At 35.3% G+C, this 19404-nt stretch overlaps 2 protein-coding genes across 2 annotated transcripts; one reads left to right on the top strand and one right to left on the bottom strand.

Moving 5' to 3' along the window:
- Positions 1 to 2033: 2033 nt before the first annotated feature.
- LOC141599706 (uncharacterized) lies at positions 2034 to 5309 on the top strand. The gene is made up of 5 exons (XM_074419807.1): positions 2034 to 2421; positions 2703 to 2832; positions 2908 to 3095; positions 3439 to 3612; positions 4935 to 5309. The coding sequence occupies exons 1-5, from the start codon at positions 2059 to 2061 to the stop codon at positions 5019 to 5021; spliced, it is 942 nt and encodes a 313-aa protein (XP_074275908.1). The 5' UTR covers positions 2034 to 2058; the 3' UTR covers positions 5022 to 5309.
- A 2883-nt stretch (positions 5310 to 8192) lies between these two features.
- LOC141599705 (PX domain-containing protein EREX) lies at positions 8193 to 15873 on the bottom strand. The gene is made up of 10 exons (XM_074419805.1): positions 15458 to 15873; positions 15034 to 15144; positions 14841 to 14939; positions 14535 to 14621; positions 14180 to 14288; positions 13190 to 13683; positions 11939 to 12103; positions 11264 to 11494; positions 9307 to 9525; positions 8193 to 8606 (listed from the first exon to the last, which is right to left on the bottom strand). The coding sequence occupies exons 1-10, from the start codon at positions 15662 to 15664 to the stop codon at positions 8379 to 8381; spliced, it is 1950 nt and encodes a 649-aa protein (XP_074275906.1). The 5' UTR covers positions 15665 to 15873; the 3' UTR covers positions 8193 to 8378.
- Positions 15874 to 19404: the final 3531 nt, after the last annotated feature.

Genomic DNA, 19404 nt, shown 5'->3' with positions numbered 1-19404 from the left:
AATCCAACTCAAGACATCATTCTACAAGCCACGGGTGGTAACAATACTTGCTCTGGAATTACACCCGGAACAGAGTGGAATGGAGGAAATATTTGTTTAAGCAATTCTAGTATTTCTCTTCTTCAAATAGTCTTCTTTTTCCAATGAACTATCCCTAAAAAAAATCCACTGGGGATTAATAAAAAATAAAATGGTGGAATTTGATTTATGTAACATTAACCTTATCGTTATTAATTTAAGTTTTCCCTTAAATAATGTAAGAAATATGGTATTGAATCATAAAGATGTAAGTATATTTACCTATGAATAGCACAACTCCATAAATCTTGATAGCTCCTAAATGAGAACAAAACAACATATATGTGAAGGTTAAAATATTTTAAGAATAAACGTAGAAATTTAAAATTTAGTATGAATTTTGATTTTTATTTGTTTTTTAATTTATCTAGAAATTAAAAAGGCCAAAATTTAATGTTTGTTACACTAATTTATTTTTTATGTAAATATTTTTTTAATTTGTGTATCGTTTTAAATGAATCATTATACGAACATGAATTACCCTCTTAATTAAACACATATTACCTGGAGGATTGGTGACGTGGAATTTTGGTTATGCAAGGTGGCATTTAGTAATGCGAGGTGACATTGTCTACGTGGCTTTTAAGGTTACCCTTTTAATAATATTTATAGATTTGGAGGAAAAAATGACGTTTTTTTAGAGAGAAAACAAATATTTCAATTAAAGTATCATATTGTTTACATAGCCCTTAACATCTTACATAAGGGTACTTAACACTTCTTCACCGCTCCATAATAACAAGCGAGAATTCACTTAACGTAGTTGTTGGTGCTTAGTATTATGATGTTGGAGTGTGAACTTTCCTTAAAAGTAAGGGTACAAGTGAGAGTAATCTATACTTGAGGGGTATAAGTGAAAATAACTAGTAAATTGAAAGGTGTAAGTGGTCTTTTCTGAAAAGTAGAGGTACAAGTGGAATTAGTCCATAGCAGATGGGTACAGGTGGGAATTTCCCTAAAAAAAATTCCTCGGCTTCTCTAAAAAAAAAAAAAATAGACTTTACAGTTTTACACCCCGTTAGGTGAGGACTAAGGCTGTTGCAGAATAGCAGTATACTCCCTCCACTTTCCTATTTTCACCCTATTTCCCCTTTTTGGCAAATTATCTATTTTCACCCCATTTCTCTTCTTTCCTTATTTGGACTACCTTTTTCATTCTTTAATTATTCTTTTCACCCCACTTACATCTCTATTATTATTTTTTCATTTTTTAATCATTCTTTTCACCCCACTTACAACTCTTTTTGGGTGTTAATTTTCGCAGTACGCATTTTACTCAACACAGTACACTTTTTCCCAAATTACCCCTCTCATTTTTTTCTCCCCTAATTCATGTCCCGTTTTGCACTACATTGAAAATAAATTAAAAACAAAAAAAAGTTAAACAGTACATCAATGTGAGCCATTGATTCAACATCGAAGACGAACAACAATCACAAGTTTGATCATCGTTGTGGGCTTCCGCCGAGGAGCTTCGTCTGGCACGAGTAGAATCAAGCAAAAGGCAAGGGGGAAGATGCGATGCAAAATCACAATCCAGAAGCTTGATTTAGGTGGTAATATATCCATGATGCCACCAAACATTATCATCCAAATATCAAACCCTAATTAAAAAAACAAAAATACTAAAGAACATAAAAACAAATATTAATTTGAACAATTAATTGTAATTTAGAAGTTAAGTACATGTAATTTAATCAAATTATGATTCATAATTGAGATTTTTTGTTGTAATTTGATCGATTCGCAAGGATTTGAGAGAATTAGATTTGTGTTTGTTAGTACTCTTAGTAGCACAAGGGTAGGTAAATGGAAAATATTGCGCAAAAAGTACTGTAATGAGTAAAAAACGTAACGCGAAAATAAATTACGCTCTTTTATTACTTTTTCATTCTTTAATAATTTTTCTTAATATGCGTGTAGAAAGGAATGGGGGCGAAAAAAAAAGTAAAAGTGGAGGGAGTATAAACAAGTCCGTTGATGAATTGTACGCTCCTCCTCGCCACAGAAGCCATTATTACCCAAACACAATCCCCAAACCCCCCCAAATTCAATATATATACCCCTAAATTCAATCTAATTCTCAATCACTCAGTTTTTCTTATTTTGTTTCGAATTCGGATTTGTTTCCTGAACTTATTGAATAAAATGTCTGCAATTGTGTGCGGAAAGAGAGCTTATTTCGACGAATTACTCGATTATTCATCATCATCATCATCATCCCCAATTCCCGTATCTAAGCGCATTCGCTACGCTTCCTCCTCGTCTCCCGTTCGGCTATCTCTCTCGAAAAACCGTCTTTTCGATACACTTAGGGAACTTTTCCCTTCTATGGACATTCAGGTTATTTGTTTTTAAATATTTTCACATGCTTCTATTTGTATACCACTTTGGATAGAATTTTGATGATTCTATTTTGATGAAACTGAGTCAGTATTCTGAGGAATTTCAACATCTTCTTAATAAATTGATACGTAGGGTATTTGGTTTAACACGGTTAAGGCTGCGTATATCCGACCCCTTTTACTGCACTGCGTAAAATAGCTTATTTAATTCATGGTATTCAACTTGCTGCAATCATTCTCCATAACTAACAATATTTTTAGTTGTTTTCGTGTTTTTAGCATCTAGAAAAAGCGCTAGACGAATGTGGTGGTGACATAGATGCCGCGATCAAGAGGTTGCATCAGCTGTGTTTAGGTTCCTCTGAGGGATCAGCTTCTATCAATCATATAGAGCCACAAGTGGAGCAAGGTATCTCTGTTACACTTTTACGTGCATCATAAAAAAAAATGTCGTATTTTGTTAACAAAAATCTATCCATGATAGGTGGTGCGGCTACTGAGGGAAACACGCTCCCAACTGATGGTACTCAGTGGGTTGAACTCGTTGTTAGTGAAATGATGAGTGCCGCGAGTTTGGAAGATGCTCGAGCTCGTGCAGCCAGGGTATTGGAAGCTTTAGAGAAATCTATAAAGGCCAATACTAGTTCTGAGGCACTAGACAAGTGTGACCAGGTACGATTTTATTTGTTTATTATTTTCTGTTTGATCTATAGGGATTATTACACAAGCATCTGGTTTCAGTTAGGATTTGCTATCTGTATTCTGTAATTGATAGTTAAAGCTATATTTCTAAATATAATAGTTATATTTTCATATATGCCAATTGCCATTTTGCTTAGGAGTGCACTTGGTGAGCTTAGACCCGGTGAATATTATAGTTGAAATGACATCTAATAGTTTGAAATCTATGTTCAATCTGTCGTTTTGGTGGTGAATTTGCACAAGAGGGTTCAAAGTTTGGTCTCTTTTCTTGCTTTAAGTTGGTGCTTCAGGCTTACGACTTTCATCATGATAGGAAAACATGATGCTGAAGGAGCAAATTCAAGAGCTAATGCGGAACAACACCATCTTGAAACGTGCTGTGCAAATCCAGCACCTACGTCAGAAGGAATTTGATGACAAGAGTCAAGAAGTACAGCAACTTAAACAGCTATCTTCTCAGTATCAGGAGCAGATGAGGGCACTAGAGGTCCGTCCCTCTTGATTCAAATTCTTTGTACATCATCCATTCACCATGTTTATTTTTCCAGTTGGCTTTTGTGGCTAGGCAAATGTCCCAATAATAGTTACAGATTCTTCAAAATGATGAATTCAAATATGATAATTTTTTCCATTTTATCGCTACTAATACAACAATATTCCCTAGTGGGTCAAGGGCTCGTGCAAAAGTGGGGTAAATGGGGTTGGATGTATGTAAGTAATGCAACCTAACCCCCGTGTTAACAACCCAAACAGTGTGTTTCTGGATTCTGGATGATTCAAAATGGAAATTGCTTTGAGAATTGTATTGAAGGGATGTTTGGTAAGGGACTAAGGGGTGTTTAGGAGAGGGAAAGAGAATGAAATCCCTCATTTCCCCTCCTTTCTCTTAGTTGATGTTTGTTTGACTTTTTTTTGTTTCCCTTCCCCTCATCTTCAGAATGGGTTTATCCCAAATGGCTCTATTGATTCCCCTTCCCCCCCAAGGGTTTGGGAAATCCTTAACTCTCCCACCATCCCACTCTCCCTTCCTCGTCAATTCTGACCTCCCACCACCAGACCCGCCAACCCCGACCTCCTCAGCCACCTCCCCTCGGCCCCAAGCCCACAGGCCCCACACATGCCACCGTTGTTTTACTCCGTAAGCACCGTCGTCTTCCTCCCCGAGCCACCGTTGGGTTCCTCCTTTGAGCCAACCACCGCACAAACTTCTCTATCTCTCCTTTCTTTTTTCTCGTAATCGAACTTTAATGTTAGATCTACAACAAACCAACAAGAGTTTATGTCAAATAACACCGCAGCTGGCTTCCTTGGAAAAATTTGAACCGAAAAGTGGTCTTGTGCACCAGAGATGTCGCTGTCAATACGGTGCCAGTAGCCAGTTTCTGTGGTGATGGAACAACTTTCGGTGGGTCATGGCGGTTTCAGGTTAGGTGTGGGAGGCATTTTGGGTGATGGGCTGGATGGTTGTTGCCTTGTTGGGTAGGAGTAGTTTTTATCCATTTATTTTCATGTATTTTACCAAACAAGTCACAAAGATTTCATTTCGTTTTCCCTCAAAACTCATCATAATGTAGAACCAAAGACCAATCAGGTTTTGGCTCCATTGGAAATGGAAGTATTAGAAATTATGGTCAAACTTGACATTTGTTAATCATCAAAGTCAAATGGAGACAATAAATTCGGGATGACTTGTTATAATTTGTAAATCTGATCACTTCCCTCTGAATTAATATTCACTTTACTAATGGTATTTTTGAATAGCTGGGAGCTTAGGATGTGTTTTGACATGGACGTGTGATATCACTACAGGTTAATAACTATGCTCTAAGTATGCATCTAAAGCAGGCACAGCAAAGCAATTCCATACCTGGCCGTTTTCATCCCGACATCTTCTAAACTTCTAGTTGAAGATATGATATCTGCTGCAAAAATTCGGGGGAAACAGGTACTTATAAAGGACACCAGAAATAGAAAAAAGCGGAAGGGACACAAGAGAAGCTTAAATAGCTAGTCTTCTTTGTCAAGTTAATTACATCTTTACGTTACTTGAAGTTCTATATCTTACAAGGAGCATATTTAGGCCACAGAAATCTGTTTTTGCTCTGGCCAATGTGGATTTTGCTGTAAGAACAGATTCTGAAGAAATTTTGTCCATTGATGTTGGAGAAGAATACTTTCTTGTTATTCATAATCTTCTTTCGTAAATTATGAGATAAAACCGGCGGATATATATGTTCTAGCAGTTGGTGGCTGAAAATCAATCAATTGTTTTGGAGTTATTTACAGTGCCATCCTAGAAGTGAGTAACATCCTTTCATAACCAACTTCAATTATTTTGTACTCGTAGTTGTTAACTTGGTGAAGTCATGGCGTGGTGAACTGGTGATACAACTGGGTTGGCAAAAGCAACCAAGAACTCTGTATTTTGTAATTCGTTCAAGAGGACTTTCACTTTCCATGATTTCACCATGGCAAGTAAACAACCGACTGTCTGGCACTGTAAATAACTCCGTGACTACCAAGCATTAATCGGACAAGTTGTGTTTTACTATTATTACCAACTGTAAATAACTCCGTGACTTGATACTTCCACTGGCTCAGTCATTTGTTTATGTAGGTAGTTTTAACTGATGTACCCTGAATGAACTCCTGAAGTCATCATCCTCCTCCGTCCATCCATAAAACTGTTGAAATGCCAAAACCGAATAACATTGCACACTACAGCATAGACGAAATGAATAACGCAGAAACATGAGCATCACCACCAGTCCACCATACATTCTCCTATCTCCTAACAATAATAGTAAATAAAGTTGAAAATGTCGGGCATCGTATTCTCTCCCCTCAAACCTTCAACAACTTCAGTCCGGCCACAGGGGCACCGTCTTCCAGCAGGGTGTGCAGTAGCAGCAACCTTAGCTTCCGGTCTACTCTCTCTCACCTCGCCCTTGGGCTGCCGTACAAGGAATTCGAGAATAGTCATGGTGAGGGCACAGTCTTCTTCGTCGTCGTTGGATTGTTACGCTACACTTGGTGTTCAAGGTCTGCTTCTGTTACGGAAATTAAAGCCGCCTATCGCCTTCGCCGCTTAGCTCGCCAGGTAATTCACTCTTGTGTTTCATCTAAGTGGTTATACAGTTTATTATCTGTTCTGAAACCAGTGTTGTACCACATGGTGAAGTCAGGATTTGAAGTTACGGAGACTAACAAGTCGAAATTAGTAATGCAATATTCGGAGTATGTAATGTACTTTTTGTCCTTGCTTGCATCTGTTTGCTATTAGTGAAAGCGATGGTTAATGCCTGAGGCAAAATTGTTGCATTAACTACCGTATTGCGAAGAAACGATTATAAAACATGAAGAATTCCTACTTGATTCAAGTTAATCTGCTTATACTAGCGTGGCTGTGTTGATGGAAGTTCTAATTGTTGCTTTGTTCTTAGTTTTACAATTTGCAAAAAGGTTAAACCTGGCAAATGTGTCATTTGGTTAGTTCTGGGTCGGGTCGGGTGTCAAATATTTTGGGTAAGATCACCCTCTACTTCGGCAACACTAGATGACAACAGTAGTTTCAGTTGTAAACAATAATTTATGTTTGATTTTTTAGAGCTGAAATGGCGGAGACTCCGACAACTAGTACAGAAACTGAAGGGAGCGATGAGTCAGGAGACCAGGCTGATCCGTGGAAGAAACTAAAGGAATTTGCTAGGTAAACTAATCCTTTATTCTTTCCTTTTCTTATGGGTCGCAACCACCATTTATCTGTGGGATACAATACTGATCATGCATTCATATTCCTAATAAGATTTCATGAAATACATGTGGTGAATTGATAGGTAACATTATGCATGCAATTTCCCACCATTACTGTTAGAAGAATCATATAAAATACATTTTCCTTCTAAAAAATGACATTCAAACTGTTTATGTTTAGATCTTCTTATCTCTGCCCTCTTTTTGTCCACCACGGAGTAGTAGGCCATGCACGGCCGTTACTAGGCATTTGAAGAAGAGCGTTATTTTACCCTTGTTTATTTTGGACATATTACCAGCGAACACAGTTATTCCCATAGTTTTGTGTATTATTTCATGCTCAACTTTTAAAAGAGGTTGCGGTAGTTTGTTTATCTCTCTTTCGTAGATTTGTTTTTGCAGGAATGTGGCAAATGGGGGTCTTAAATGGCTGAAAGACAATTTATAGTTGTTGTTTTTGGCAAGTATTTGAAAACATCTCAGAAGAGCACAAAGCAATAATCGGGTGCACCAGGACAGGAATTCTTTGATTCTTTGTGCAGTTTGTAAATCGCGCTGCCATACCCGACTGACCACTGTCATTTTCATGCCTTGTAATGAGCAAATGTAGTATGGGGTTTGTGCAATCTAAATCACGAGATTCATGGAGCAAATGAGGAGATGATTCAGACCCAAGTGTAGATTATCTTCAGGATTATATCAATTTTATGAAGTGGAGCTGGTTGAAATTGTGTGAGTTTAGACTTACTCCTTATAATCTACATATCAGTGTCTGTTGATAAATCAGCTTGTAAATTGTAAGCCATGTCTCATGTTTGTATTCAAGTATTCTGGTTGGAGTATACATATTTTTGCATATTTGAAAAAGCAATAACTGTTCTGAAATTTCCAGGTGATTCTAGTAAAAGTGGGGTATAACTTGATAACCTGATACAACATTATAGGGTATATTACCAGAATTATACAGACTAGGGACCCGACCACCTTGAACCAACAGTCTGTTTGCTACTCCATACAATACAATTTGAAACATATTGAATGGATCTGGCATTCGTTTTCCTATTTTTGTTTCTTCGAGAGTTCAAAAATACCTTGGATTTCGAAAATTTCCTCCTGGACTTCTTTTTCATTATTTATTTACTTTTCATTTTCAGTCACAACTCAAAAGGGTTGCTTATAGGCTTTTTTGTGTACTCGCTTTTCCTGCCAATCCTGCATGGTGTTCATGGAGCAAGATACAGACGGTCCTTGCTCCAGTTGAACAACATTTATTTATCGTTGCCTGATTTATCATTTACGTTCCTAAAACCGATATAGGAAAATCAAATACAAATCTCATTTTATTCACGTGTAGTGCTCATCATTTTTTTTTTTTCATAGGATGTTATATGAAATGGCCGAAAACATTATAACTTGTGAAGTGCTTAATTTATAATGTTCTACTCCGTATGTTGCAATATAACTGAAGATTTGCTAAAGCTTTGTTGCTCATCTCAACCTTCACAAGTAGTGGGCCAGGGCGCTTGCCCCTGAAGGTGTCTCTTCCTTCCTTTCATTCTCTTCAACCTTGTCATGTGTTTTAAGCGAGGAGCGAATAATGGCATTTATTTGTTTCCTAAGCATAGCATTATCAACAAAAAGATCTGTAACCATCTTTCTCAGCTCATCCACTGTTGTCTTGTTTGCTGTGGTGACTGCGTTCTCGATATCGTGAGCAAGCAGTTGTGCCTGTTAAAATGCATAATTCACACAAGATCATTAGTAGGAAGGATTCAGCTAACATTGATCGGCGAGTCTAGTATGAGACACCAACCTTATTTTTTAAAAATTTCTTTCTGGAGAGGAAGAGATCAACCTATATTTTCTGTATTATACATTTATTATTGGGATAATGAATTGGTCTCAATACGTTCTCTCTTTCATACTAGTTTTTGTGACCATTGATTTCTTTTGAATTACTCCGTTTATGGTAATTTCTCCTTCAAAATTTCTCCCAAACATACCCTAGTCTTTAAAAAAGATGAGTTGGTATGCTCAAGGGTGAGAATTTAAAGATTTGGTTGCTTAAAAAGTCCCAATCATTCGCTGTAAACACTCACCTCAGAATCTTAAAAATCACTTGGTCTACTCTGCTAGTCTGCTACAGCCTACAAGTCTACAAGTACCCATGGGAATTAAATTTCTCGATATTGGTCTGAGACTTGATCCCAAATTTCGGTCATTGGAGATTTGAAGGCAAATCTGTGCAAGTGTTCGATTCAGGTCGGGGAAATTTTGTCAAGGCTAACTACACCAAAAAAGAAATTTCAAAGTATCTCTTTATCAGTCATTCTACAACATTGATAAACTCATCTCAACAAAGCATTCCTGAAGATTTGATATCATATGAACTGACACAATGAAAACGCGGCAATGTATCAGAAAATACCTCAGCCAGAAGCAGGCCAATTCGATTATCGGAAGTAGACAGCAAATCTACAGCATCCGATAGAGCAGATGTGTCCAACATAAGCCTGTCTTCCTCTTCAACTAGCAAGTTGACACTGCATTCTTGAAGCCTTTTTTGAAGAATCCCGCACTCATGGAGTAACTTCTCATTAACTGAATTTGCTTGTTCCCTTAGTTGCTTCTCATTTTGAAGGTCTCTCTAGAATTAAATAAAGTAACCAGATCACATAAGAAAAAACAGATCGAGCACCAAAAGAAAGAAATATTTATTCCACTCACATCTAAACTTCATAGTTTCTTCTGGTGAGGATTCAGTAGCATGAGAATGCAATATACGTAAAGATGTCGGGTGACACAATGACAACAAATAAATAACCTATGAAAAAGAAAAAAGTTTCCCAATTGAAGATTACAACAACATCAGAGCCTTAATCCCAAAATAATTTGGGGTCGGCTGACATGAATCATCCTTTGGAACCGTCCATGGGTGAACGCACACCTCAATGCAAAAAAAATAGAAAAGAAAAAGTGAAAAACAAAAGGGGAGTGAAACATAATACAAAAGTCAGGTAAACTTATAGGTTTTAAAATCGAAATCCGAATTTCTTTTATAAAAACTTAGAATTTAAATCGAGGCTAAAGATTAAAACAAATTTGATAACCGAAGTAAAACTTAAGGGTTCGGAAATACCTTAAAAGTGAACCAAGTATTAATATATAAGAAAGTTGTTGGTAAAAAGGTGTAATAACTAATAAATCTGAAAATAACAAATAATTTTTTAAAAATTAAATAAAAACATCAAATAATGTCAAATACTAAAAATCCACATGTATCCTTGCCCTTCATTGTGCCCTCTCCGTCACCATTCCCTCATCCAACCCTCCAATTGAAGACTCAAACATAGAAATCATTGAGTTTGTTGATTGACAATGGGAGTACCCAAAAGGTCAGTAAACAAAAACTTGTAAAAAGTCTTGGGCAAAGGAATTGAAAATTATCCACTGTTTTTGCCCTCTTTAGTTTCACATAATTTGTATGCTCCACAGCCTCTCCGCTTCAAAATAAAAGGGGGCCTTTTTGTTCCAAGGTCATTCCAAAACAATGGACCACTTTTTCAGTGACGTCAAAAATACATGTCTAAGCTACCTTACATGAGGAAGGGAATAACAAGTATTCAGAAAGGAGTCATATTTTTCCTTGATAATTCTCAAAGGTAAACCAAAAAAGACCTTTGTTCTCAAAATACTTACATTTTTCTCTTTAAAAAAAGATGGACTATATTACGCTTTGTCCATCCAAGAGCCTTTCCTGGTTATATAACCCCAACCTTTGTTCTCAACAATTTGGTTCCCCAATCAATAACTACGACTCTGCAAGTCCTCCGAAGTTGAATTACATTTTACTCGCGACATGACATATACTACCTCCATCCAATTTATATTTGGTCCACATTTGACTTTGACAGCCTCTTTGTGTGTTGCTAGCACAAGGGTAAGGCCGCGTACATCCAATTGAGGCAATTGAGGCACTGGCGTAATGTTGTTGTTAGTGTTGTATATAATATGAAAATAGTTGGTTTGGTAGATCAAACATGATAAATTTTGCATTGTATTTCTATATATATTTGGAGAAATTAATGGTCAAGGTTGACATCAGCTGACCACTAGTGGTAAATGGTGACAAATAATTTGGAATAGAGGCAGTATAATTATGTACTATGTTTTTTCCATCGCCTGAATGGACAGGAAAAACTACGGTATGTAATCAGAAAAAAAACTCAGGGGCCTCAAAGAGATGTCAGAGGAATTCCAGGTTTATAAAGAGTGCATGATGCCTAACATTAGCTTCACAAAGGTTATAAAGATGATCAATGCTGCTTACGACTACAGTTCCAAGATAAACGAACTCAGAAACCTATTCAGTGGTAAGAACTTACCTCCACTTCCTTCTTTTCTTTTGTTACATTGCTAAGCTCTTGCTTCAATTCTGACTGTGAACTTCGAAGAGATTTAACCTCTTTAACAAGCGTTTTTAAGTCATTTTTAGACTTCATTTCAGCCTCTTCATGTTGTTTCTGCAAGTTCTTGGCTGAGTGTAACTCTTGCTTAAGCGTTTCAATGTCCTGATTAATCACTAGATTTTCTGCAACAATTTGCGCCTTTTCATCCTGAACATCGCATTAAGATATTATGGGCCATATACAGAAAGCAAGTAATCAAGCTTATACCTAAATAGTCGTGTCCTATTTATATATCCCTAATCGCATTTCACTTTGCTGGTCAAAAGAGATGAAATTTAACAAATAGTTTCTCAATATATCCAATTGATACTTTAATGCTGACAATATGAAAAGTAATTTAATAATCAACAACATTGGCCCAATGCTTCAAGGACTCCTGCCTAAGGGGATGTAAGGGGAGTCTAGTGGATGAAGTCTTACCCCCAAATTAGAAAATGCAGAGAGGCATTGTGATAAATAAACCTGATAAAATTTACAGCGTCTCTCTATAGATTTGGAGTAATTTTTTAGTGAAAGATGACATCAGCCGATCATAAACATATAATGGGATAAATAGAGTATTAGGTAGGTGTGTATCTCCAGAGTCCAGACCTGTTCAGCTTTTAACTTCATCTCCAGTTCCAGATACTTCTTCCTAAATTCTTCTAAATCCCATTGCATTTGCGTAAATCTTTCCTTTTCAGACGAAATAGCTTGTTGAAGAATATCCTTTGCACTCTGTGTAGTAGTTTCCAGCTCCACTTCCAAATCTGTCACCTGTGAAGAAAATAAATGAGAGATGCACCACATATGTTACAAGTGGGTACCCTGGGGCCTGCACTCATGATTCGTTTCCCTTCCTAAAAGCATCACAATAAACTGTTGATACTCATAGTACAAAAGGTTATACAATTAAAAGGGCTTGTTTGGATAACAAAATAGGAGGGAGGGAGAGGGGTGGGAGATAAGGAGAATTCCGGAGGAAGGAAAGGGAGGGGGAATGGGCCGTGGGTGTTTGGATACAATTTCCCTCAAAATCTTTCCTATAGCAGAGCGATTTTGGTTTGCCTTGTAGAGGAGAAAATGGATCACTCCAAATCCCTCCCCCTCCATTTCCCTCCTACCCCAAATGTTATCCAAACACGGGATTTTGTATCCCTCCTTCCCCCTCCCCTTCCTTTCCCTCCAAAACCTCCCATTAAAACAAGCTCTATATGATAAACATTACCTTCAATAGCATTAATTAGCTGACGGGATGTCATATGCAACATAACTAATATGGTGGGCCTGTCAACGAGTCTTTCTAAGGGTGCAACTTTGGAAGACTCACTTCACATAATTGTGACTTGTGAGAAACCAACATGGCTAAGATATGCCTGGGTAGAAGAGGAGAACATGGTTTCTAGTTTTCTACTAGCAATGATATATAAAAGGAGAAACTACAATCTCAAGATGTTTGAAGATGAAATTACTCTTTATCCTATAGTTACGTTCAGCGACAAACCTCTAAGGATACAGTTTTTTCTTGGGGGGGTAAAGAAGTCAGATGAAGGGGGAAATGGCACTGCTGTATCTGATCTTAGTTCTCGATTTCTACTCTTCTGAGAGACTAAATTTGATATCTACATCATTTAACTGGTGGAGTGAAGCATTATACACAGCTTTCCCTCGCTATACACACACACACACACAAAACAGCACCCTCCTCCAACAGCGGAGTAAGGGGAGTCAAATACTCCAATGTATGCAAAAACTAGCAACTCTTTGGCTCCAATGAAAATGGAACTAGTCGGTGCTCACTAGATTCAGACACAGAAAACCCCAAAAAAAAAAAACAATGAAGAAAATAGATTTAAAGCAAACCTTTGTTGTGAGGAATTGTCTCACAGCAAGTTCTTGATTCAGTCTGGCAACAAGGTCCTCCATGTCTGCTTTCGCAGTTGCCAGCCTTTGCTCCATAGCAACAAGAAACCTACTAAATTTATGGCGATGTTCCAAAGGTAGAGCCATAACTAAATTGCTTGGAAACTGTAATTCCTCACTTGCTGGACCATCAGACCCCTCAGTAAAGTCATATCCGCTTTCGCCATGAGATCCGGGTGTTCCCCATATTTCACTAGTCCTTGGAGAATTGGGATCACTTCCGGCACTATCTATGGACAATCTTGGAAGATGTGTAGTCCCTTTGCTACCCTCATTTTCAGATTCTAAGATTTTCCCATCCACTGATTTACTGATACCAGTATTGTCAACATCGTCTGAGACAACTGAGGACCTATTGGCAACTTCAGAGACATCGGAACTCGACTGATATTCAAGAAATGAAATAGTGCTTTCACCAGTTGACTCATTGAATGCTGAAAATAAACATACAAAAAACCACATCAAACTGGGAGAAACTGCCTGCTTCATAATGAGGAGGAACGTCACTGCTGTAATCATAATTTCCAGAAAAGATCATAAATTACTCCCTCACTCACTTTCACGCCATTCTTTTTCCCGTAAATTCACAATAGCTTTTCCACTTAAATTGTTACTCCCTCCGTCCCGGTCATTTGTTATCTATTTCCATTTTGGGTGTATCAGTGAATTGTTATCTATTTCTACTTTTGGTAAGTTTTATATGTAAAAGGTAGTGTGCAAGTGGATGAAATAATAATATTATATTACTTTATTAGACATCCACTTGCATTTCCTTGGTCTTTGTGCTAAATACAATAGATAACAAATGATTGAGACGGAGGGAGTATAATATTGGATTTCTTAAAACTTGAACAAAACCAAAGTGGAAACCATAATGAAGGGGAGAGAGACAAAAGCAAAGAAAATATAAGATGTACATGAAACACTTACAAGATCTGACAGCAGCTTCAAGCTCTAGAAATATTGCCACGGGTGCACTCCTAGAAATATCAATGTCTGATAATAGCTTCTCCATCCAATGTTCCAAAGAGCTTCTACGCTGTAGGACAGGAATAGTTCAATGATTTAAGCATCAACAAATTGCCACAGAGAATCAGAGTAACCACAATACACTCCAATAAATAGATAGATAAGAGAGCAACGATTTAGAAGATAGGAGATCATCAAAGTCTAATGTCAACATCAAATCAACAATAAGAAAGGAATATCAAAATTATTATTAATCTTACTGAGTGCATATCAAAATGAAAAAGAACATATCAGAACGAGAAAAGGTGGTGCTTACCTCTTCAGTCAAGCTCCTGCTTTTAGTTCCCAAAAGCTTTCTTGAAGGAGGCACGGGCAAATTTTTCCTAGGAAATATTTTCTTCAGCTGCAAATAACGAGCAACACCACTTTAGACTTGAAGCAATTAAAAACTTGAATGCTGTATAGAAGATGCAATTTCATTCAAATGCTGTATGTTACGGAAAAAAAGGTGGATAATCCTCAACAATGCCCGGGTGATTCTAGGACTAGCCACTCAGACATTTTAGCAAAGAAATATCTTTATGAATTATAAAATTGTATAAAATCGAAGTATTATACCAACCTCAGAAAAGAGATTCAAGAAATCACTAAATCTATGTAATGTTCCTCGGGTAGTTGTGACTGCTTCTGGGGTTTGTATGCCAACTTGAACCCTGTAAAACTGTTGCTCATGAATGTCAGAAAGAATTTTAATAAAAAAGAGTGTCATGAGAAGTATTAATGGAGTATAAATTAGATGAAATTGCAAGGCATACGACAACTGAAGCGGAAGGTCCTGAATCGGACAAGATAGTCCAAGAAGGAATAGTGACACAGTAACTCCATCCAGTACGCGGTTCATGAGGCCAAACAGTGTTACGTCCTTCCTGTAAGCCAAGACAATTTATGAACGAACTTGATAAAAACAAATACTCCGGTAACTCGGAACAAAATGGCAACATTCAACATTCAACATTCAACATTCAACATTTCAACAGGCAAAGTCACTTTAATTTGTCAAGACGGTCACAAACGAGACTTATTGTTTGATAAGTGCATTTGCTTCAATCAAGCTTGCATGTAACAAGGACAAAATATAGATACAAATATAAATCCAATCAATCATTATTAAAATAAATACGGAGGGGGATACATATATAAAGAATAAAAAAAAGGTAAACAAAAGAGTGAGATACGGACCCAAAGGCGAGGAGGGGGACTCCAATCCATGCCAAGAGGCAAAGGGGAAGTGCCATCATGCCTATGTTTAGGAGGACTATTTTGATGATGATGATGATGTTGATGTTGATGATTGTATTGATGTGCTAAAGCTTCAAGGATATACTCATTTGGTACACCATACTCCAAAAATGATGGGTGCATTCCATATGCTCCATATGGGTTCATCTCAATTCAATTCAATTCAATTTTGATGATTTCTCTATACTTTTTATGATAAATTGATTGATTGATACCACTATCTAATTTGGGGGAAATTTCCAATAAGCTTTTGGGTTTTGGACGAACCTCTCCACTCCGCCAACTTATTCAAGATTAGTTAACACCCCTGAAATTATCTAAACAAACTAGTTTGACAACCCGTACGAAGGTGTTTCGAAGTTTAAATCCGGGTGTTATATAATTTTAAAAAAATGAAATAATTTAATCCCTTACGGTCTCTTGAATTTATTAAGTCTTAATCTTCATAAGTGTAAGGGGATCGGGGCGTTTTGATAACTCTTATGATTAATGTAAAGACAAGTGTGAAATTAATGAATAATTTACATTTGCTGTATTTTGTGAGGTGGAATAAAGCAAATGTAAACTATTGACTGGGATGGAGGAGTATATAGTTTGTTTGAACCATATATCCACCCTTCAAATATGGACAATTTACATACACATGTCATGCTTTTAAATTAGTCATTTCAAATTTTTTTGTTCAATTAATAAAACACAAATTCTTGTTTCAGACGGACACTTTTGGTCTTATTTGTCAGACGGATAAAATGTTGCCATTTTTTAAGAAAATGTAACCAATTAATTCACAAAATGTTATGATTAGAGGTGTTCTTTTTTACCCTTAAAATGATGTGAACAATAATGGTAACATGTTATCAGAAAATAACAACATTTTATTGTAAAATGATGACATGTTACCCGTCTTATTTCAGACCAAAAGCAATGGTCTTAAGAAAAACGGACTGTTAATAAAATTGTCTTACATAATAATAATAATTAATCTTCTAATTACTGATACACAGAGTTCGTTTTTATATTCTTTCTTTCACAAAAAAAATTAATGTATATCCTATGATCGTCTTGTTGCTATCATTCCACTATAAAGACGTAAACGATAAATTCATCTATGTTTTTGGTCACTATAAGCAAACATACAATTTAGTGACAACAAAAAATATAGTTTGTTAAATTTTAATTTTGACTGTTAATAATAGAAACTCTTAAGAGCTCTCTTTCACAATAGTTAAGTGACTCAAAAGATTTTGGGTTGATTCTCAAGTTTCAAGGATGATTTCTATTTATAATCATAAGATCACCCTACCTTATGCTAATCTTTCAATGTGAGACAATTCTACTATTTATACGTAATATATTCACAAAACCTCCATTATTTTCAATGTGGGACAAATAACATACTAAGAAATACACCATCTTTTTCACACCTAGCTCGACATCCAACCCGAATCCCGAAATATGGACAGTTGCTACTCAATATATCTAATAGTAGTTATATTTAATAATATGAGCAAATACTATATGTTAATATTCATATGTTCAACATCCAATCCGATTAATAATGAGCAAATCCTAACAAACTAATTTTATCTAGAGTCTAAAGTTTTTCACATGTATATAGGTAACATTTGTGCAATTTTATCTTGTTGTTAACAAACTAATCTTATCTAAAGTTCAAATTTTTTCTTACGTATAAAATCAACATTTTTTCTTATAAATATTAAGTAGTTTTTAAGATTGGACTCTCTAGATGAAAACAAGTTAAAACTTGAAAAATTAACGTTACTTTTAAATCTCTTATAAAATAAGTATACTACTGATATGTTCGTTATTTAAAAATTCAGCTTAAAAATTAAAAAATAAATAACTTATAGCTAAACTACTAAATTTGAGTAGAAAAAGAGATGGTATAACTATATATAATTATATAATTATGAAACCACCAAAATCAAAAGTATAATTCAACTAAATTTCACTATTGTGGAGGTAATAATACAAACTCTTATAAGAGCTATTTAAGACAATACTTAAGAGATTTAAAAGATTTTGGGTTGATATTTAAGCTCCAAGGATGACTCATATTTATAATCATAGGATTATCCCACATTATGTTAATCTTTCGATGTGGGACAATTCTACTATTTATAATAATGGAATCAACACACCTTATGTTAATCTTTCGATGAGGGACAATTCTACTATTTATAATAGAATGACCCACCTTTTCTACTATTTATACGTAGTATGTTCACCACATCTACATTAGTTTTCAATGTGTGACATATAACATACTAAGAAGTACATCATCTTTTTTCGCACCTAGTTCGACATCTAACTCGATTTAATAACGATTTGTTCTTTGGAGTCATGCCTCCTACTCTCTCTTAATTGATGTATGAACTCTGTTTGTAAGTCTTTTAATTTAAGTATCTATTTAAACAAAAAAAAGATTGAAAACGAATAATTCCGTCTCAAATAAATATTCGTGATAATAAAATACAAATAAATTTGGTATTAAGACTACATAAGCCGTTATGGCCTATGGGGTCTTTTAGGAAAATGTTTTTGTAGCATTTTATTATGAGTGTGTTGGCAGTTTCTAAAGCTAAGATGGTAGCTGAACCATGAGCTCTTTGCTATACTTGGATTTCTTCAACTGTTGTCCGCTTAATTGTTTGACTAATATTCAGTGAGTTGGTCCCATTGTAATGAAATCATACATAATTCATTTTTATATTCTCATTCTCATTAAATTGAATAATTAAAACATTATTATAACCCATTTTAATATAGCAAATATTATTATAATAATTAAAACATTCTCCACATTATTTTTTATATCAAATTGTATGTGAAGATAACGATACAAACTCTTAAGAACTCTCTAAGACAATACTTCAGAGACTCAAAAGATTTTGAGTTGATAAATAAATTTCAAGGATGCCTTCTATTTATAATCATAAGATCACCCCACCTTATGTTAATCTTTCGATGTGGGGACAATTTTATTATTTATATATGTTCAATGTGAAACATATAAAATACTAAGAAGTATATCCCCTTTAATATGTGCACATAATATGAAATCTATACTCTAATGATAGCATTTTTTTACCACGAATTTAATTATACTATTTTCATAATTTTTTTAACGATACCTTTTTATTCAAATGAAATGTAAAAATTTTTTATATAAAAAATAGAAAAATCACTTGAATATAATTTAGGAAGTATATATTATAACAATTAAAAGATTTTTTACTTTATTTTTTACATCAAACAATATTATTTATGATACTTTCCTAAATTGATTTTTGATGATGTGGTCAGTTTAGAATCGCTCGAAAATAGTCTCTTTTATAAATATACTAGACTAGACTAGATTTTTGAAAATTATTTAGTCGGGATATCTAATTATTCTTACTAGTATTGGTGCCCGGCTTTGTCCGGGCAACCTCTACTTACCATTAATTTTTTTTCATTAAATAAAATTATTTAAATTTGCATAACCCATAAATTTATCATTAATATATTTTTCTATGACATATCCTAAAATTATGATGAAATAAATTTTGAGACAAATTAACTACTCCCGCTATTAATATTTTACTTTTATTAATGAAACAATAGTAATAACATTTCACTACTTGCCCGTAATCATTGTTACTTTCACTACTCACGCCGTAATTATTATAACTAGCACTACTGTCGCATTAATATTGATAATTTCACTACTCCCATCGTAGTTATTGTTACTTTCACTATTGCCGCATTAATATTGATTATTTCACTACTCTCAATCTTCTTTCTACCACTTTCACTAATCTCGCTGATAATATTGTTACTTTTACAATTAAAATGAGTGATTACTATCATATAACTATATCCAA

The sequence above is a fragment of the Silene latifolia genome, chromosome 9, assembly GCF_048544455.1.
Source record: "Silene latifolia isolate original U9 population chromosome 9, ASM4854445v1, whole genome shotgun sequence".
Lineage (NCBI taxonomy): Eukaryota > Viridiplantae > Streptophyta > Magnoliopsida > Caryophyllales > Caryophyllaceae > Silene > Silene latifolia.
The sequence above is the reverse complement of the archived record's forward strand: the minus strand, read 5'-3'. Positions and strand labels throughout refer to the sequence as shown.

Coding starts and splice junctions, on each gene's coding strand:
- LOC141599706 (XM_074419807.1), top strand. CDS start 2,059: ATGAATTGTACGCTCCTCCTCGCCACAGAAGCCATTATTACCCAAACA. Junction 2,833..2,907: donor AGAGCCACAAGTGGAGCAAG/GTATCTCTGTTA, acceptor TATCCATGATAG/GTGGTGCGGCTACTGAGGGA. Junction 3,096..3,438: donor CACTAGACAAGTGTGACCAG/GTACGATTTTAT, acceptor TCATCATGATAG/GAAAACATGATGCTGAAGGA.
- LOC141599705 (XM_074419805.1), bottom strand. CDS start 15,664: ATGAACCCATATGGAGCATATGGAATGCACCCATCATTTTTGGAGTAT. Junction 14,622..14,840: donor TCTTGAATCTCTTTTCTGAG/GTTGGTATAATA, acceptor CGTTATTTGCAG/CTGAAGAAAATATTTCCTAG. Junction 13,684..14,179: donor TGAAGCTGCTGTCAGATCTT/GTAAGTGTTTCA, acceptor GTTTATTTTCAG/CATTCAATGAGTCAACTGGT.